The 22,568-nt window shown below is 39.6% G+C and overlaps 1 protein-coding gene across 1 annotated transcript in view; it reads right to left on the bottom strand.

Annotated features, from left to right (window-relative positions):
* Positions 1-19,800, bottom strand: part of LOC122797824 (vomeronasal type-2 receptor 26-like) — a 62,588-nt gene extending 42,788 nt beyond the window's left edge. Inside the window, exons 1-2 of the mRNA XM_044066347.1 lie at positions 19,711-19,800; positions 15,898-16,021 (exon numbers count right to left, since the gene is read on the bottom strand). Of these exons, the coding sequence (XP_043922282.1) occupies positions 15,898-16,021; positions 19,711-19,800 (214 nt within the window). The remainder of the gene's footprint in view (positions 1-15,897; positions 16,022-19,710) is intronic.
* Positions 19,801-22,568: the final 2,768 nt, after the last annotated feature.

Genomic DNA, 22,568 nt, shown 5'->3' with positions numbered 1-22,568 from the left:
CCTCTAGTATGTTGGCTTTGCCAACACCCGTGCAATGAAATTATTGACCTGCAGGCAGAGAATAAACATTTCTCACAGGGCAGTGTACATTTAATATATGTGCAATTAAATCCACTACAGGTGACTTCCTAATGCATGTTGATGCTTCACCTGTGTGTATGTTACTATAGTGTCATAAAGTTATTACTATTGCTTTTAACAAGGCTCACTTCAGGGCTAGACATACAATGCAATATACTGCATCCATATCTGTACTTTAATACTCTTAGTCAAGTGAGCAGGTCAGGTGTGGCAATTGCACCAGGCATAACACACATCATATAATTTATTACAGTAACAAAAATGCATCAGAGCTATAAATAATTGCTGCCTGACGTTTGCTACTTTGCCAAATTAACTGATGTATTACTTTTTTACCCATGTCTACTTTAAGCTACAAATCCATTTGTGATATACACAAAACAAAAGCCCATGTAAACTGACATACATTGTGTCATTCAGAAACACCACCCTTTTGTGAGTGGACTGACTACACTTGATTTATACCTTGACTTATATACATGTTCGCATATACCACTTAGCATGACTATTTTGCATGCATGTATTTCACTTCTATAGTTAGAGAAATTATAATATGTATATCAAATCATTATTCTGTTTATATCTTGGTCATTGTGACACATCTGTGTCATGTATCAGGTCTTTTGCTGCATACATACACGACATGCATGTACAGTCAATAACTTTCTAACATTCACAACATGCAGGCTACTTAACAAAGGCTTTTATTCATCACTTAACAACATTATCATTATGATTCATCAGGTGACTGTGATTCTTCTGAATATGTCCACATTGTTACAGGCATGTATACTGCCCTAAAGCTGTCACTATTGTTTCCTTCATGCACATATGGCAAGGACAGCCTTAACTTACATATGTGTGTTCTAAAATCAGTCGTATGGATATAGTTTATTTTACCTTTGACCTCTCCCACAGTATACATTCCAATGGCAGAGTACTTCAGTACAACTGCCACACATGTTCAGATAGGCAGACTCAATATGATCATATGAGTAACACAAACATTACTGAGCATGCCAATGAACATGTATAGAGACAACTGCAAATGTATGTATTGTGATTGCTATTATATGACTATTTAGCATTGATATAGCACACGTTTGGCTCATCCATGTTAAAAGGTAAAATACCTCCCTTTCCAAGGTTGCTAATGACAGCAAATGGCAAAGGAATGTCTCTTTCTGATGTATGTGACGCAACAGCTGCAGGTTTCATTTATTCACATTTGTACCTAATGCAGTGAAGAATACAGCAGAACTGTCTGTTAACACAAATAATTTCTTGTATGCATACCTGATATACAGTAACTTCAGTATATGCAAATATCCCCTAATGTATCTACTGTCCTTGCTAACTGTTATCTCAACTCAGCATTTCATTAACATTTATAGTACATTTACTCCCCTTTTTACACTGTTGTCTCCCTCTCACATCCATTGTCAACATGTCCATTTTTATGTACATGGGTCAGTAAAGTTAGCAAAATTAATTTGTATTAAATCAGTATACATTTTTTTATGTTTAAAATGCTCCTTGTGAAATAATCACATTTTAATTATCTGAGTTGCATTTTCCCGGTTTAGCCTACCCTGCTTCTTATTTCTGCACTAATCTTATTATGTGAATACAGCTTCCACGTTTAACTTCCCCTTCTTATTATTTCTGTACTGATCCTATTATATAAGTACAGTTTCCATGTTTAACGTCTCCTGCTTCTTATTTCTGCACTAATCCCATTACACTAGACACTGTCTTATCCTCTCTCACTGGGACTGGACCTTAGGCTGGATAAATAAATGGCTGGTTAATCAGAAAAAGCATACAAAACAGCATTTATATGTTCTAAATCAGATTTAAAAATTATGGTATATGTTGTATGCAAATATTTATTAAACATTCATTTATTTAGTAGAAAAAATAATTTTTATTTTTATTGCAATTCTTGTTTTGAAGCAAAAGAAATCTGGATAAAGCATAAAATAATGGAAGCACAAGGGCCCAAAAATAAGGACAGATTTTTAATATTGCTCTTATAGAAAGTTGCTAGAATAATAAACATTTGTCTTAGCATGCATTTTCTGAAGGAAATGAGATCTGAAACTCACATGTTTGGCACTAGTTAGTTATTTCAGTCCTCAGTGATTTGCCAGAAAATCACAAATTTTATGAGGAGAAGGCCAAAAATATGAGGCATAAATTGGGACATTCTGCAAAAATCAGGACAGTTGAGAGTTATGCATACCTCTAGAGCTCTTAGTGCAAGAAATCTGGACAAAGTCTGAAATAATGGGGTTACTATGACCCAAAAATAGGGATTGATTTTAAACATTTCTTTTTATCTTAGAAAGTTGCTAGAATAACAAGATTTGTGTTTGTGTGCTTTTTCTTGATGAGATGAAGTCTCATATATACATCATTATTTAGTGACTTCAATCCTCCGTGATTTGTCAGAAAACCACAAATTGTATGAGAAACAGACCATAACTATGAGGCTAAATCTGGACAGTTGAGAGGTACTGTATGTTAAAACACACACACGCACGCACACACACACACACACACACACACACACACACACACACACACACACACACACACACACACACACACACACACACACACACACACACACACACACACACACACACACACACACACACATAACTACCTACCCACATACCTTCTCTCTGCTTTCACACAACAGCACACTTTCTCTTTCACCATTATGAGTTGCTTCATGTAGTCAATTCCCTCAGCCTCTACAAGTTTTTTAATTAGACAGTGCTTTGGGACAAGTCAGAATGTGAGTGAGGCTTCTCAATCATTTCTTGGACCACATGCTTAGTAACTACCTATGAATAGTAAATACAGTGTGGAAAATTACTTTTTTTCTTGCTATTGTCTTAACACATTAAAGTTTTTTTCAGAAACTAGCAAAACACTAGTCCCAATTAACCTCACTCATTCTTCAGTGCACCTTAAGTTACATTACATGGCCACTACATTGTACAGACTGCATAGGTACTCAGCTATGTACAAGTCTGGAAGCCAAATAAAGAATCAGCAGAACATTAAGGCTGTAAGTGTGGAATGTGTTTACAGCCATGTTGGTGTACATGCAACACACACATGGTCCTCCTTAACTGGTACTCCAGACTGCTGTAAGAATACAGTGTGCAAACCACTGCAACCCCTCCAAATACAACTATTGCTTTCATATATGCAGAAAGTTGCTAAAATAACAACCTTGACCTATTTATTTACTGTGGTGATTTCACCAGTTTTTAAACTCTAATGAAATCTTGTTTAAGACAAAAACACTTAGGTGAAATAAAGTTGCTAATGATTTTTTTAAATGGTTTTCACAGCTATTTTTTATCATTATGTGTACATTTCTGTGATGCTAAAATAACACGCTTTCCATTAACACACTTTTTCTGAAAGCTGTCAAGTCTGAAACTTAAATGTTTGCCACTATTTGATGACTGCAGTTCTCACTAATTTGTCAGGAAAACACAAATTGTACAAGAAACAAACATAAAAGACAAAATTGGGGACATTCTGCAAAATCAACCATAGAATAGAGTCTCTAGGCTCTTCACACACATATGTATCAATATTTAGAAATTCCAATTTATTGAAATGTAACAGTAAATACTCAAGTCACTGATACCAACATATTGAAAATCAGCATTTTGAAAACATCCAAAAATTAGGAAAAATAAAGATAACAAAAGGAAACAAACAGTTTCCTTTTGTGATCTGATCAGCAAAACCCAAACACACATTCAGACATGATCTGTTCGAATAGTATTAATGTTATGGAAAGGGTTTCTTATTAATGTGTGGTACGGGGTTAGGATTAGGGACAAGGGCAGGGTTGGGGTTAAAGTCAGGATTATCAGGCACTACCAAGGGCAGGGATAGGTTTAACAGGCAGAGGTGGCCCTGCACCACCTTAATAATGTCTTCTAACCCTAGCGATACCTTTGTTCCTGTCTCAGCCCTAACCCTTTACATTATCTTAGAAAATCCCTTTATGTATCACTAACACTATGAAGAAAGGCCCAGACACATACCACATGCATGAATATACATGCACAATACTAAATATACCCTCTTACTTAGCTTTGTACTCTAACCCCAACCCACAAACACTTGCACAACCATTCGTACCCCTAATTAGAAAATTTTGAGTATATCTACAAACTTTGTCATTAATATTGCAAAGCCACATAGCTATAATAATGCTAAAATAATATCACTAATTTAAACTAAGTTTGCATGGTATATTCCCAGCTTAGAGATACATAGCTTTAATTATGATATACCAATCAGTGCCTTCTGTGTGGAGTCTGCATGTCCTCCCTGTGGTTGCGTGGGTTTCCAGGTGCTCCGGTTTCCTCCCACATCCCAAAGACATGCTGTAGGTGGATTGGTGTGTGTGTGTGTGTGTGTGTGTGTGTGTGTGTGTGTGTGTGTGTGTGTGTGTGTGTGTGTGTGTGTGTGTGTGTGTGTGCCTTCTGTGGAAGGTTGGATGCCGGGCTGGCAACTCAGCACTGTAAAACTCCACTGCCAATCATGAGCGGACAGGTGATCCTCTGTGGCGACCCCTAACTGGATAAAAGCCGAAAGAAGAAGAAGAATTATGGTATACCATTCACATTCAGTACAGTTACATGATACATTTACCCCATGTATAATGCTCATTGAAAATATCTATATCTCTATTGTGGAAAGCTATTTTCTGTAATGGGGCTATAGTCCTTACTATATTAATTTACACTGCTGTTGCAAACTGGTAACTTGTATGTTTAAGTCTACTAGGTGTTCATGAAATGAGTTTTATTGTATAACCTAATAACAGCCATTTCCCTTTCTTCTATGTTATCCATATTTTATTTACCAGCTACATACATAGACTATTATTAGAATGATGCTTGACTATTGTGACTACACGTAAAACCATGAAGACATTCACATGCATAACAACATACATGGAGGTTCTTAGATCAACAGCAAAATATGTGATTTTTTTCACTTACCATAATTATGACTATATGCCATATTCATGTATAGTGTCAGCATAATATACTACATTGCAACAAATTGGAATCAAAATGCACTTGGAATATGTTAGGATATTATATTAACAGTTCATATATAGTGCTAGTATATGACAAAGGTGTGTAGGTAACTTACAAATTATAACTGAGCATATCTCTGTTGTATGTCTGTATATAAGTATGTCATATATAAGACGTCCAAGTGAATGTCTGAGTTACAACATTTTTACTTTGCACTGCCTGCCAAAACATTTTGACTTAAAAAGGCAGAAAGAGACCCAAATCACACAGAGAATGAAAACTCCAGCCGTTTTTCTACAGTAGTTAGTATATCAGTGATACTATAGCAATATGACAGCATAAAGTTCCTTTAACACCAAGCTGTAACAAGTTTACACCTCCATTAGCTGTACTAACTTCTTTCCAAGAACTAAATGGGTGACGTGTATTACTATCTAGAAAAAATTATCAAGCTATAATATTCATTGTGCATGTAGCTACAACCAGGAATGTGGCTAGGGTGAGATGAAGGGGGTAGCCACTGCAAGTACAAGGTGTTACAGAGAGCAATCAGCTGTTGCCAATGGGACTTTATTGCAGTAGCAGTATTTGAAAATGAACATTAGTACTGTAACTGCTGTCAGGCCTGAACTGATTAGTGGGTGGTATTATAACTGTAACAAACTGTTTGCCACAACCTGCTACAATGTACATTTGTAGCAAATGGTTTGTTAACAGTTAGACCTTTACTTGTTTCTTTTTTGGACTCTTTCTTTTGCTCCTAAACTTAAAGTTAAGGGATGCCAGATTGAGGAACAGCACTGGGCTCCCTTTAATCAAGTTATATCTTTGTCATGAAATGCAGTCAGACCATGTAAGTTTGCATTATTTGTTTTGTTGTTTGTTATAAGCTACATTAATTATACAGTACTGTGACTACTGCAAAACATTCAATTATAATTTTTTTCATGACTAAAAAAATGGTAATGTGTTTTCTTCTGCAGTTTGTTAAATACTACATAAAATTATGTATGAATGTGCAACTCTTTCTTCTAAACATATTCTGTTTGATGGACGACCGGGAAGCTTTCAGTTTTTGGTGAGTCAGACTGCTTAGAAAAAATACTTTCTGGCAAACAGGAGCAAAATATATTTGCAAAAGAGTTAATTCATTTCCTCCAGTACAGCTCTTTTGAGTGTGTACTTTTAACTCCCAATGGTAGTGGCTTAAGCTTTTAAAAAATGAAGTTATCACCTTACAGTTCAAAGAAATATTAATCTCTCTGGAACCATAAGTGTTACTAGAAAATAAATGGCAAACTATTCAGGATAAATTAATATTTACATTAGTGGCATTCATAGGATCATAGGATCATAGGAGGTTACTAGGATAATGGCCCTGGGGCCCTTACAAGCCTAGCCAAGAGTTTATCCCCCCAAAAAAGAAACCTCAGACAGCACCTGTCACCCCTGTCAAAGAGGGACACAGGTGGAACCTCTGGGACAAATTCGTGGTTTCCCATCCACTCATCAAGGTTGTGCTTGAAGAGGATCAGCATCGTACTCTGTTTGACATGTATGTGAAGTTGATTCCAGAGACAGGACAGCCACTGGGAGACAAACCTGTCTCTCCAGCAGGTTTTGGTGATGTTGCATATTAAATTTATGCCTTTCAAGTGGGTAATGTATGAAGAGTTAGACTTATGGATATGGAGCATCTCTAGTAGGGCAGGGTCCAATAGTGCCTTGTAGGTGAGGCACAGATCATCTCTGAGCAATCTGTACGATACAGAGTACAGTGATAGTGATTTGAGCCTGTCCACATTGAAGGATATGGATTCTCTTTGTGAAATATTTATTTGGCCTTTCCAGTTGGTGCAGGTGTTTGGAGGAGCATACCAAACGGGGAGTTATACTCAGTTGTTGGCATAATGAGGGAGGAGTACAGAAAGGTAATAACCTCCTTTTTCTGGTTGCAATCCCTTTACTTATGAGATGAAACAAGTAGAAGACTTTTCTGATCACTGCCGCTACATGATGGTCGAATGTGAGATTGCTGTCAGCTTGAGGACCCAGGTCCCTCACCACAGGTTCTGTGCTTAGGAGACTGCTGTTGATGTGCTGGTAATCACTAGTAGCCGTGTTTTTGCTGAATGGTATGATAATACTTTTTTTTTTGCATTTAACTTAAGGCCATGACTTTGGCACCAATCATTTGTTGCTGTGAGACCCTCTGCAGTAAGTTAAAATCATTTGGGGAGTAAATGACAGCACCCAACTTACAGTCATCCTCAAACCTGGTCAGCCACAGGCTTTTTGTCTTTGCCTGGACCTCTGAGAAGTAGATGCCAAACAGTAGGGGTTCCAGGACAGATCTCTGGGGAACACCACTAGTGAAAGGTCTACTGTCAGAGGTGGAGGCACCTATTTTGACCTTGTCAGTTCTATCAGTGAGCCAGTTGGCCATCCACCTGATGAGATAGGGATTTACGCCAAGTTGTGTTAGCTTTTTGATGATGCCCAAGTGGGGGATTGTGTCAAAGGCTCTGACCAAGTCAAGGTAACCTATATGTATGGACTTTCCCTCATCAAGGGTTTGGTGACAGTCTCAAAGAAGTCAACCAGGTTCAGCAGGCAAGATCTGCCATTGATGAATCCAAATTGGGTGGGGTCAAGTGCTTAGAGGTTGCCTATGTCCTTGTTTAAGAGATGTCCAATAATACGCTCCATGACTTTACAGCTCAGACTTGTCGAGGTAATGAGGTGATAGTTTCCAGGGTCAGTAGTGGCACCACTTTTGTGCAAGGGGATGACAATGGCAGTTCTCCACTCTGCTGGAATGAAGCCTGTACTTAGGCTGTGGTTGAATAGAGTGCTCAATGGTGAAGCAAATTCTTGCTAAAGATGTTGCAAAACACAGCCTGGGATACTATCAGTTCCCATGGAAGCCATGTTCTTTGGCTTGGATAGGGCCTTTAACACTTGATCTATGGAGATGTGAGGTACCGGACAAGTACTGGAAATGTTGAATGGGCCTTGGGGGAGATAGGGGGATGAAGTTTGCACTGAATCTATCTGCTAGCAGGTTGGCTAAGTCAACAGGATCAGTGTAAGTGGTGCCATTAAGTACTAATTCAGAACAAACCTGGGCTTTGCCATGGAGGTTCCAGACATAACTGAAGAAGGCCTTGTGGTTTCCCTTTGCTTCAGAGGCTAGTTTTAATTCATAATTGGCTTTGGAGGTTTTCACTAGTAATCTAATTTGCTTGTTGAGGCTGAGAAAGGAGTTTTTCAATTTGGGAATTTGTTTCTTTTTACCCTTGATAAAAAATAAAGTAAGGTAAAATCTGCTGCTCAGCAAGCAAATGCTGTAGTTCCGTGAGGTAGATATAACGTAAGTCACAAAGGAAGCGGAGTACAGCAGAAGTAAGAACAAAACTCCAAATTTAATTCCAAGAATGTGCACTTATAACATACGGATGAGCGCTTTCACCATTACAGCTTCTTCAGATCCTTGTATAAAAGTCACAGTAGACCTCCCCTTATATAAGCAGCTCAATTAATCAATTAAAACAATTTAAACAATTAAAAGCAATGCTGGAGAATTTAAAGAACTTTCCCATATATAAACATGTTAATGTAAAGTAAGACAAAAATATATAAAACTTGCATAGTGACCTAAAAACATGTAAATAAACATTCTGATAAGTTAATATTGATAAAATACATAATCAAGAACATATACAAATAAATGATAGTTCATTTTATGTGCCTGCGTTGTCTCAGCTTAGGTTTTATAGAAGCTCTATCATTCAAACCATGCCCCCTATCAGCTTTCAAATGAATGATCCAGTCAGTCTCCTTAGATTCGGTAAGATTCATAGTATTACCACCCCTCTTATTCACAACAATTATCTCTAGGACCCGGAACAAGAAAGTATGATCATTGTCATAGGTGGTTATATGTTTTGCTAAGGCATTGTGTAAAGTGCCCTTTCTCATGTGGTAAATATGCTCTCTCATTCTATCCCTTAACGGCCGGTTAGTTTTACCAACATAGAAACTCGGGCATGCCTGACAAGTAGCTAAATACACCACATTAGGTGTCATACAATCTGCATCTGCCTTGATGGAGAAAATGGTGTGTAAATCCGGGTGTATAAACACCTCACTGCTATCAATAAATGAACAGAAGTTGCAGTGACCACAGGGTTTAGTGTGACCAGTGTTCTTCATAATCCTATCATGTCTGGGGTGACAAAGCAATCGCTTTAGGTTGCTCTTATTCCAAAATAGGAAACTTGGTGTCTTCCCCACAATGTGTTTCAAGTCATCATCAACCAGGAGAATATCCCAAGGTTTGCTAATAATTAACTTTAACTGATATTGATCAGAAGTATACAAAGTAGAAAATTTAATAGATCTATTTAACATATGATCTCCAACGGTTTGATCTTGGACCCTGGGTCCAAAGTATGGTGCACCTGAAGTGGTGCGTGACATGTATGCTTCCTCCATGTATGGTATAATCTCATTATCCTTGTATCCCCGGGTCAGTAATCTGTTTCTCAGATTGTCTAATTCTGAGATAAATCCCTGTTCAGTGGGGTTCAATCTCGAGGCTCTAATGGCCTGTCCTTTCATTATATTCTTAAAAACAAATTGTTGGTGCATACTAGACCTTAATAACAAGGAATTGCAGTAACATGCCTTGAGATAGACCCCCGTATTTATCATATCATCTGTTAATCTCTCAATATATAGGTCTAAAAAATCAATTCTATGTGTGGAATAGTTCTTGGTAAAAGTAAGGAATGTAGTTAAATCATTCATAATGGATAGCATTGATTCCAGCTGTTCTGATGTTCCATTCCAAAGAACAAAAGGTCATCAACAAACCTTCTGTAGAACACCACATGTTCACAGAAAAGTGCATTCTTAAATAAAACATGTTCCTCCCAATATGCAAGGAACATGTTGGCGTAGCTATTTGCACATGGAGTGCCCATAGCTATGCCATCACGCTGTTTATAGATCTGGTCTTGGAACATGAATAAGTTGTTCTCCAAGACCAGTTCTAAAAATGAACTATGAGGTCTATCAATACTGCAGTGTAAGTACTGTGTGCTTTCAGATAATTTAACACATAATCAAGTCCTATATCATTAGGTATTACAGTAAATAGGGATTGAATGTCAAAAGTCACAAAAGTACAACTAGAGATTCTATCATGGTGTCCAATACATTCATACAGATCAATCAAAAATTGCTTGGAATCCTTCAAGACTGTAACATTGTCATTCAATACACATCTCAGATGTTTCTCCACAAAACTGAAAGGTGTTCAGTTACCCATCCACGGCCAGAAACTATGGGTCTCATGGGTGGGTTCTTCATATTTTTGTGTACCTTGGGGAGACCTTGTATAATCGGTATAGTGGGTGTATAAATCATAAGGTATCCATATAGCTCCTTATTTATTAAATTACTTCTAAGAATACCATAAAGCGTGTCATGAATATATCTGACAACAGAGTGAACCTGTTCCATGGAAGTAGGTTCATAGAACCTGTCCTGTAACATGGAGGACATAGCCTCCGTATAAAATGACATATCCAATACTACAACTTTCCCACCTTTATCAGCTGGTCTAATTATAATGGTAGGATCATTCTGCAATTTCCTCAGACACTGACGTTCCCGAAAGCTCAAGTTATCCCGCCTCTTCTGTTTTGGGGTCCCAGTTGAGTATTATAGTAACTATACAATTCCTCCTCTGTTAACTTAAGGAATGCTTCAACTAATGGGTGGTGAGTTGGTACAAAATCACTTAAATTCTTAAAAGCAAACTTCCTGCTCTGTGCTGATTCTTTCTCAGAATCATTATAAATGAATCTAAGCATTACATTCCTACAAAAAAGTTTTAAGTCCACCATTGTATCAGTCAATTTGCTCTGGCTTTTAGGAATAAAATTCAAACCTTTGTTTAATAAACTGGTATCATCATCTGTTAGAGTAATGTGGGACAAATTATAGATTAACGCTTGTTGTTCCACATTCTCTTTAAAGTCTGATGGGGCATTAAATCCCCTGATAATTTCCTCTTCTGTCTGCCCCTGCTCATGGAGCGAGGTCTGCGAGGACCTTTCTCCATGCGCACTGACAGAGGAAAAGTCAAATCCAAACTTGAGAGCTTGCTGGAATCAGTCAAAGTAGTAGTTTTCTTAGGTTTAACAACAGGCTCTGATCCTTCTTTTGTAGAAATAGTTCTATTCTTAACCACATGTACTTCAGGATATAAGTTGTTTCTAGTACATGTACTGGGATGTACAATATGAATAACATCCACAGAGTCCTTGCAATTGTCTGTGGTAGTCCCAGCGACAGGTGGTATTTCTTCCAAAATACATGCATCATTACTGATGGTGACCCCCCCCCCCAGTACAAACTTGGGCAGAGTCCATCTCCACAGGAGTAATGCTGTTATGTCCATTCAGTTCAACACCCACATTCATGTCGTTTGTTACACTATTACTTGTAACATCGTTGATAAAATTAAAGTGTGTAGATTCCTTTACTTTCCTAGGAGGCATGGGGGTAGAAGGATCCCTATGCATCTGAGACGTTGTAGAGGAATCCTGCCCTGCTCTGGGCCATAAGAATTCATTGCCCAATTTAAAATCATTAATATCCCTGGTGGCTTTGTGTTTTTTCTGCTGTAAAAGTTTTCTTTCATACGCTAGCACACAATCTAGCAAGTTCTCAAACAATGGTGCAACCACCTTATCCGAAAAGTTACTAAACAGCTCCTGCTGCTTGCGCTTAATATTGTCTGTTAACCTAACCTCCTCAGGGAGGAAAAAGTCAATTAGTAGTTGCAAATACTTGCGACTCACCTCAATGTTCAGCTTTTTACCCTTGGACAACAGTTTATTCCTTTTGTTGTAAAGCCTGTTTTACAGAGGATGTCCACCAGACAGGTTTGTGTTTCCTTGAGGAGCAGGTTTTAGTTCTGTTGGGTATGGCTGAGTCATTGCAGTTGTACAGTTGCTTTTATACTGCATTGGCATACTGTTCAGGATAGTTGTCTGCATCCTATGAGGCAAGCAGTGCTGTGAAGCTACTGATACCCTCCCTTAGGAGGTTGTAGTCAGCTTTTGAGAAGTATTTTAGCCTGGTTATGGCTGAGGGTGGGTGGGATAGATACTTTGGATGAGACAGACCAATGATCTGATCTCACCAGGGAAGTACATACTATGGGAGTGCTGCAGCAGTCACCGGTCACCCATGTTGAGGGGGGAACCAAGTCCAGAATGTTATCTCCCCTTGCTGGGGATGAGGCGAGCTGGTCTAGTGCATTAGAAGTGATGAAGTCAAGGAATCATTGGGTGAGTGCATTAGTGCAGGAATAGTTCACTCAGTTTATGGTGGGGTAGTTAAAGTCACCAAGGATCAGGGTGTTAGGGGGATACCTTGATGGAGTCAAGTAGGTCCAGGTAGGAGGAGTGGGTGTCCTGAGTCATGGAGGGGGGTATATAACTGGCTATAACATGGATCGGTGTCTTGCCAACTGTTACTTACACCTAGAGTAATTCCAGTGCATCATGCTGGCAAACCAGTCTGGTGGTGTCCCTGTCCTTAATGAAGACAGAGACTCCACCACCCTTAGTCTTCCCGACTTCATTTTGGGGTTGTAATGTGAGGAATAAGGCACAGTCTGGTAAGGCAGGGGTGATATCCGCAGACCTGAACCAAGTTTCTGTGACTGTGCAGACATCGGCATTTTCCATTGTGAGGAGAGCTTCTATTTAGTGCATTTTCAGGTAAAGGCTCCTAGCAGCATGACCTTCAATTTGTTTTTTGACAGATCATTTATGTTGGAAGATTTGTCTTTGGGACATAGCTTAAAAAAGGCACAGTGGGGGAGGCAAGAGCCTTGGCCAGGATCCAGAATCCCAGGGGTGATAGGTTGAGGCCATCTCTGGCAAAGCATCATGTCCTATCATCCATGTCTTCCCAGGCAGACAGAAATGGGATCCCCTTGGAAAAACAGTAAAAATTAAGCCAATTGTTGAAGTCAATCATTTTTTGTTGTTATTGTGGTACCATTCTTGATGAAGGTAGGATGCTGCTTAGGGCTAAGATCATACCTGCCAGGGATACATACTCTGAGAGCTCAATCATGTCTCTGTCTTCATATAGTTTAAGGAGGTACATCTCAAGTCATTCACACCAAACATGGACAATGACAGAGTCATACTTGTTACTGTTGTGGACAGACTTAAGTGCATGTGTGATATTGCGTATGGGTTACATTGGTTTATTATTATGCCTTATGGGCTGTGTTTGTGAAATACTGGTGCATTGTCTGCTGTATGTGATGTGTTTGGTGTTGTGTGTAGAATGTTTGTGAGTGTGTTTTGGAGGTCTCTGTTGTTTAGGTAAGTTTTTATTGAGGACCTCTGCATAGGTGGGTATGTGCTGTTCTTGGCTATGTGATGTGGATGGTGTGGTGTTTGTGCTGGCAATCTCCTCTTTGTCAGGAGTACTGACTGTGGAGTGAGAGAGCATGGATTCCAGGTTACTGATGTAGATCCATTTCTTGCAAGTAGAGGAATCATGTGCTAGGAGAAAAGGGCTGTCACTGTACCTGAGGCAGTTGCTACACTGTCTCAGTATGCCCGTGTTGACTAGGCTGGCAGGAGAAACTGATGGGAATTGTCCAGACATAGTCTTCTGAATTCTTGTCAGACTTATGGAGAGAGAGCTTTAATAAGGGTTTGTCCTCAAGTGTGTAGACCACAAAAACTTTCTAAAATGTAAAATAACTGGCCTGAAACACAGGTGCCAAAACCAAAACTAAGATGCTTAGTATAGCAGATAGATTTAATCAGACTAGTAACAAGCAGTAATAAGTGTAGCAGAATATGAAGACTTGAAGACTTAAGAGCACACGGCAAAGCAAAATAAGGTAATAAAGTAGGTAGAACACAGTTACAGTAACAACAGTTGAACAAAGTATATATTTTTTGTTAAGTAGAAAGGGAAGAAACAGAAGATAATTCAAGATTCCACTATCCCACTATCTGTCTTATCTTTATTAATCTTTGTTCCTTCAGATGACATAACTTGTAAAACTACATAACTAATGTTGGTCTTTCAGAAGTGACTCACCTTGTAAAGCTATATGACTTATGTACCTCATATATATTGTAAAAAAAAAAATAGTATTCCTGTATGCCTGCAACACGCATATTTATATTGCATTTTGTTATTATATTTTGCTATAATATTTTTGTTAAGCTCATTTACATATTGTAAGCAATGTACAACTTAAAATAAGTTTACTGCTTACCCTTAATAATGTTCTTTTTGTTGTGGAGCTTTTCTCCCCGGGTCTCTGCTGAAAACAAGATTTTTCAACCCACTCGGACACTACCCAGTTAAGAAATATAAATAAATAAATACATACATACATACATAAAATTAAGATTCATTTAGTTTGATGCTTTAAACTTGATTTTATAAGCCAAAATAAAGGCAGAGAATATTAATTTTGTAATGTTGCATGAACAACTTATAATATCTCAGTAACCATTCAAGCAAGACACATACTACCAGCAGGACTGTCTTCATACTGCTGTGACCTTTCGTATGAAACCATGCAGACCTATCTTTGTTACCTAAATGTTGAGATATTTAGAGAAATATGAAAATTATTATAATACAAATAATATTCAAATATCTTTAGCTGCATTAGAGAGAGGTCAGATATCAATACAATTGTGTTTACCATCATGTATGCTTTAAGATGAAATCTTCTGATATCTTCTATAGCACGGTTTTAGAGTTATTAATGCAAATATGAGCAAGCAATATTTGACGGCTAGAGGCATCAGTAGGAGGTACCTACAGAAATGCCTGGAGGTGCACTCGGCTATAACGAGTTAAATGATTATACTGTTTGCAGCCACTTTGAAACAGTCTTTATTCAAAGTGTATTTTAGTTCTTTGAAAAGGTAATTGTAATAGATTCTGTTAAGCACTGATACAAGTACATTATCAATTGTTCTTCTTTTCCTTGAGTGACAACTACTGCAGGAGGAATTCACCCACCACCACAGCTACCTTTTTCCATAGGGAATCACCGTTAGGGTTTCCAGGTGTGTGTCAGCAGTAATACCTTTCTTTTGGGAGATTTGTCCATTGTTCATGTTTGTGTGACTATGAAGCTGGTATGTGTAAATCTGGGAGGTGGGGGGGGGGGGGGGCAGCCCCCTGTAAAAAGACTTACAATTATTTTTTACTGGGCTCATTTCCTTATTAGCTGTGTTAAACAAGTTTGTTCCACAATGAGTTGCAACTCATTGAATCACAGAGTGAAAGTGTACAAATTTGAAAGTAATATTTCTAATATGCCACTCATCTTTAAAAAAATGAAATAATATTAAATCACCCTTATTGTTACGTACTGAATCAATGTCATATGTTCAATTTATGTAGCGTTTATTATTTCTTTCAAATTTTGTATTTCTTTTTAAGCACGTTTTGCAGTATTTTATTCCTTCCTATTAAAGCTAAAATAAACAAGTTGTCCACACAAAGAATGAGCTAAGTGTAAATAAATTATGTAGTTCACCAGCTAATCTTTACTGTGAGGAAAAATAGCTATCAGACAGAATTATTTTATTAAATGAATTCACAGTATGCAGTATAATGACGAATGTGAGCCTTACTAACAACATACCAGTCTGGTTGGCAATCTCACCCTCTGAGCAGGGGATACACATAAAGCAGCATTTAGGTCGTCCTTGCTGGTCAGCTTTTCTTTGTCCAAGTGGGCAACTTGCAGTACAGACAGAGAGTGGCACCTGTAGAAAGCGAACATATAATGCAGTAATACAATGTTGAAGATAATCAAAATCAGTTAAGAGACATTTGCCCACTGAAATGTGATACTTGTACCTAATATGCTAATTTAACAATTAACAGAGAAATAAAATAACAAATATGCAAACAAATGCTTGTTGAACTGTAAGTCATTTAAATAAAAATTATTAAAAGAAAGTGAAACAATAGTATTTGAGATCTGTAAATTCAGCCCACATATCTTTTACATACAACAACACTGCCAATTCACCAAGCTTATAAATGCAGTGAATATATTTTTAAATTCCCTAATACTGTTAAACATAGCATAGGAATACACTAGACAGAATTCAATAAATCCTACATGGCGCCCTGAAACTGTATGCACGTCACAGATGTGGAGAGCCATGCAAACATGGTAAACATTGGGGCATGCTAATTACTGCATAAGCAGCTGAATCGTATGTAAATCGACCAATCCAAGATGGCTGTGCTATCCAACAAACTATAAAGCAATCATGTACAATTAGTGTAGCATTTTGCCTTGTATTCCAAAACCTATTAAAATACAGCCAGAGAAAGTATACTGCAGGGAAAGAATGTTAGGAGCTGCTGCTCTTCTGCATTTGTATGTGCAACAAGCTCAAGTCTATGCCTCTACTGCTAGACTTCACGCAAGGAGGAGAAGGGAGTTTAGACCCCATTTATCTTTTCATGGTCTGCATGAGGTGGAAATAGTAGAACGCTACAGGGTGGATAGAAACACACTCCTGGAACTCTGCAACCTCTGTTGTCCTCACCTGGCAGCAAGGACAAACCGAGGGAAGCCAATATGTGTGGAGACCAAGGTATGTGTAACACTTCGAATATTAGCTACAGGAAACTTTCAGTAACCCACAGGGAACATGCTGGAGGTGTCACAGACATCAGCATCCAGGATCCTACAACAGTTATTGAATGTTATGCTACACCATGCCAGTGACTGTATATATTCCCCCTACCCTTGAGGACAGAGCTAGAACTATGCAAGAGTTCTACCCCATAGCACACTTCCTTGAAGTCTTGGGTGCCATAGACTGCACACACATTGGGATTAAACCACCACCCAAGGAACAGAGAAGGGTTTACATCAACAGAAGAGGGTTCCGCTCCATAACTGCTAGGTCATGTGTAATGCTAGGGGACTCATTCTGAATGTGTGTGCTGGCAACCTCGGCAGTTACCATGACTTCCATATCAGTCACACCTCACAGCTCTACCAGAGATTTTCTAGGGGTGATGTCCCACATGGCCATCTACTGGAAGATGCAGAATGAGGTCATCATCATCTAGGCCCATCAGAAAAGCACTCGAGCAATGGCTAATGACACCCATCAGAAATGCACATACACCCACAAAGGAATGCTATAATGAGGTACATGCTCAAACAAAAAATATCATCGAATGTGTATATGGGTTGTTGAAGTCACAGTTTCAGCACCTAAATACATTGGGGGAGGGGGGCTCTGCAGTATGGTCCAAGTATTTGTGTCAAAATTATCATAGTCTGTGCTGCCCTACACAATATCATCCTGTGAAAACAGCTCCAGCAGGAACACCAAGGGCTAGGAGCAAATGTTCCATCACCACCAGGGTAGAAATCACAACACTAAAATGCTGTAATAATTCAGAAAAAAAAATCCAAATTACATCATCAAAGCATATCCATAGCACTCAGTTAACTATCCACCCCGTGCATCAGAAATATACATATGTAACCCTGAATCTAAAAGATAGAAACAAGGTGAGGGTACAGTTATCATCATTTGCACAGGGGGGTGGGTTGGCAGGAGGCAAAGACTGACATCAAAGTAGTGAGTGTGTGTGAGTAAAAAACATAAGCAGGCAGGAATTTTGATAATGATGACCTGCAACCCTCTTCAATGCCTCATGTAGCTGGTATGTGTGTGGGGGTCTGTATAGACATTCTGTGTAAAATGTCTGTGAGTAACTGCATGAACACAGGCAAGCTTTATGTTAGCACTATGTCCTGGCATGTCAGACAGGTGTGAGCCATGGCATGGTAGAGGTATGCATTCAGTGTCACCATCCTCAACAGCAAGAACTAGCTCTGCCAGAAGTTGCACTGGTATATTCACGGCCATGTTCTGATGTGCTGGTGCTACATGAAAGTGAATGATGACTGCTGAAGGACTCTCCTCACAACTATGTCCAGGTCCACAACCTCATTGCCTATGATGTGTGGGTGTGGACACCTCAACCACTGATGGAGCAGTGGAAGTAGTGCCACTACAGGAGCAGGATCAGGCATGGCCATACCAGCTAACACCAGATGATGTGGCAGCTCTACCATCCCCATCTCAGTAGATGTTCCATTACAGACACTGCCCATTCCAGTGCAATATTCATCTGATTCATTGAACTGGCCACACAGTGGAGGCAGTCATGCATATCAGAGTCTGCCCCATCTAGAACACTAAGCTTGCCCTCAGAAGCCATAGTGGAATTTGCTTGTGCCTCCATAATGGCCCTATACATACAGTATGTCAAGTGGAACATAATGACATACCAGCATCTGGTGGAGGGTGGACTACAGGGCTCCTCTGAGCACCCTTACCAACCTTCCCACATGGCACCTCATCCACACTTTGGTTGAGGTGTCCACACCCACATGTGGTAGGCCATGGGGTTGTAGATCTGGACATAGTTGTGAGAAGAGTTTATTCAGCAGTCATCATTCACTTTCAGGTAGCACCAGCACTCTACCGCTAGAGTCAACTGGCACTGAAACCGCAGTAACCATACAACCCTGATCAACTGTGTCACCCTCAACCTGTCCACTATCTGAGGTCTCCATGGAATGGGTATGCATAGGCATACTGACTGTGTCAGAAGGAAATCCAGGGGATGTGTGAGTCACAACCTCATTGTCAGAGTGAACCTCTGCACCTCTATTTGGCCACCATCATCATCAGAGCCTACTGATACTCTGACATCAGGTGCTAAGAGTCCTACACTTCCAGTATCTGGATCACCTGTGATAATAAACAAACAAACACAGGAATGAAATTACAGCTCCCATAATTATTAACCAACAATATCTGAAGAAAAAGTAACACTGGTCACAGAACTGCAGATGCTACAGCAATACAAGCACTAATTGTACCCTCGTCACACATAATGATACTATATCTAAACAATGCTTAGTAATAAAAAAAGAAATATGTGCAGATGTCTCAACACTTTGCAGGAAGAATGGGCTTGGAAAAAATGAAGCAATGAAAAGATGTCAATTAATCATCACGCTGTGAATAACACAGCGACAGTGAATACACAACCACCTATTTGCACTGTAAGAAATAGTTGTAACTGAAACCTGTCTGAACCATTCCCCCACCCTCATGTTTATTGCCCCACTCTCTTATATAATTATCAATAGGTACAGATATAAAACATGCATCAGCATTAGCAGCAAAATTATATTTTGGTTTACAAGACAATATAATGTTGCCATATGTTAGCTTACCTGGAATATGGTCCTGGGACACACTTTGCCTCCCAGCCACATTAGCACCAATAGCAATCACATGGTTCAAAGGTTCCACTGAACTGTCAGGATCTCTGACAGTGAACAGGAACTCTTCATTTGGTGTCAGTAGTGGCTCGGTAGTAGGAACCCCCCTATAACTACCTGTTCTTGGGCAACTGCAGCTGCTGTCTTCCATGCCAATGAAATCATGTCAGTGGGCCCGATGCTGCACATGATCATAATTGCAGTCATGACCATCAACTGCATTGACATCAGTGATTACCTGTTTCCACATGTCCTTTCTGGCAATCATACCTGCCTGTTGATGTCAGAGCTGCTGCTATTGAGCTTCCGAACCAGTCGGAAGCTACACTTTCGAATGTGGCAGCTTCTAGTGTGAATAGTGCTACTAAAGAAGATCGCCTTACACTAGGGGCTTGCAGCAAGGTTAGATAGCCTTTCAGCTTTAAGGCATGTGATTTTTCTTTAAATCCTTTTATGGCCCTTCCTCAACCCACCAAATTGGATACATTGAACAAGAGAGGGCGATCGTTGTCGAGGGACGGGAAGAAAAGGAAGGCCTCCAGAGATGAGCATTCACCAACGAGAAGGAAAACCTTTATACCTCATCTGAACAAGGATTAATATACAATTTATCTAATTTTTCACTCACTTCCACACAGCTAGCAGTCCTTAACAGAGGCCTGAGCTTTGTTCCTAACAGTAAGTCTAGCATTACTGATGGTATTGTTGACATTAGACTGTTCGCAAAATCATGCTTGAAATGCTGTTTGGAACATGGAATATGTCTGTTTCTGGTAATATTTTATGCAAACCAAGCACCTACTGTCCACCCCTCAATGCGACTGTGGAATCCTTTTTGAATTTATGTGAAAGGGATATTTTTGAAACCTCAGGTAATGTTAAACAGTGTTTCTGTAATTTAAGTCCTGAGGAAACTATTGCTTTACAACAATTGCAGGCTGAGGAGTCTATTAGTATCAGACCAGCTGACAAGGGAGGGGCCATTGTGGTACTCAGTAGAACTGATTATCTGGCTGGTATGTCAGCTATGCTGGATGACTGTTTTACTTACAGCAAGATTTGTGGAAGAGAGGAAGACAAATGTATTAACAATGTTAAGAATGATCTCTATGACCTTCTCATGTGTGGTTTAATTGACCAAGACATTTATGATTTTTTGACTGTTGAACATCCTTCTGCTCCTGTTATTCACAGATTGCCTAAGATCCATAAGGGCAACCTTAATACCCCACTGTGTCCTATTGTTTCGGGACGTGGTTGGGTAACTGAACCTTTATCCAGATTTGTTGAAATGCAGCTTAAATTAGTACTTGTTGAATCTCCTGCAATTCTGAAGGATACTGAACATTTTCTATCTGGTTTATTTAGTTCTCTGATTGAGGTTTCCTTTTCTCTGGCTGATATTTTGCTTGTAACTTTGGATGTTAAAACACTTTTCATTTTTATCCCCAATCAGGCAGGGGTTGATGCTGTGAGACTTTTTATCCCACCATGGTCACTTCACGCATGGCATGGTGACTGTTGTTTGTACTTTGTTAGATTTAGGTTCATAGGTTCATAGGTTCATAGGTTCATACTAGGCTATCTGCCCTAGGGCATTTATAAGCCTAGCCAGAGTGTGTGTTGGCTTTCGCCACCCATTTTAAATTAATTTTGCTATGCCCTTTTTCGAGGTTAGTATACTGTGCCTCTGTCTGACAGTGACACAGAAGTGATACCCGGGGTAAATCTACGATCTCCTATCCACTCATCAAGATTCCTCTTGAAGAGAGTCAATGAGGGACTTTGCCTAACCTGGTCTGGGATTTTATTCCAGAGTGAAGGGAGCCTCTGGGTTATGAATCTGTCCCTCCAGCATGTCCTATTTATTTCACTGCTGAGGTTCAAGTCTCTCGAGCGCATAGCTCGATGGGATTTGGATTTTCTGAGGTGCAGCATGTCCATTAATTCCAGGTTGGACATGGCTTTATATGTCAGGCACAGATCGCCTCTGAGCAGGTGGTATGCCACTGAGTAGAGCTGGAGTTTCTTTAACCGGGCAGCATATGGCATCTGTTTGAGCCCTTTGATCCTCTTGGTGAGGTACTTTTGGGGTCTTTCCAGTTGCTGCAGGTGTCTGGTAAGGTACATCCCAAAAGGGGCATTGTACTCAATTATGGGCATGATGAGGGATGAGTAAAGAGGCAGGATGACCTCCCCTGATCTCGATGTGAATCCCTTCATGATTAGGTGGGCTATATAAAATGTTTTTCTAACCACTTTGGCCACGTGGTTGTCAAATGAGAGATTGCTATCAACTTGGGTCCCCAGGTCCCTAATTACTTCTTCTGTACTTAATGGATTACCACCTATGTGGTAATTTGTGGGCACTTTGTTTTTGCCAAAGGGGATGACTATACACTTTTTGGCGTTTAGCTTGAGGCCATGGCTCTGGCACCAGTTGTCTGTTTCTATGAGGCCCTTTTGGAGGATGCATGTGTCAGCTGGAGAGTCGATTATGGCACCCAGTTTGCAGTCATCTGTGAACTTGGTCAGCCACAGTCCTTCCATGTTGGCCTGTACCTCCGAGAAATATATACCGAACAAGAGAGGTCCCAGGACTGAGCCTTGTGGGATGCCACTTGTAACTGGTTTGGAGTGTGACATGGCTCCAGCAATTCTAACCATGTGGGTTCTGTCCTTGAGCCAGTTTGCAACCCATCTAGTGACATGGGGTTTATATTTAAGCTGGTGAGCTTATCTATAATTTCCGAGTGGGGTATTGTATTGAAGGCTTTTGCGAGGTCCAGGTAGGCTGTGTGGACCACCTTCCCCTCGTCAATGGCCTTGGCGACTGTTTCAAAGAAATCAACTAGGTTTAAGAGGCAGGATCTGCCCTTAACAAAGCTGAACTGGGTAGGATCCAGTGTTTGTAGGTCCCCGATATCTTTATTTATGAGGTCCATGATGATCCTATCCATAGCTTTGCAGACCAA

This window comes from Protopterus annectens, chromosome 3.part1 (genome assembly GCF_019279795.1).
Source record: "Protopterus annectens isolate FY-2018-M chromosome 3.part1, PAN1.0, whole genome shotgun sequence".
NCBI lineage: Eukaryota > Metazoa > Chordata > Ceratodontiformes > Protopteridae > Protopterus > Protopterus annectens.
This window is presented reverse-complemented; position numbering and strand designations above follow the sequence as displayed.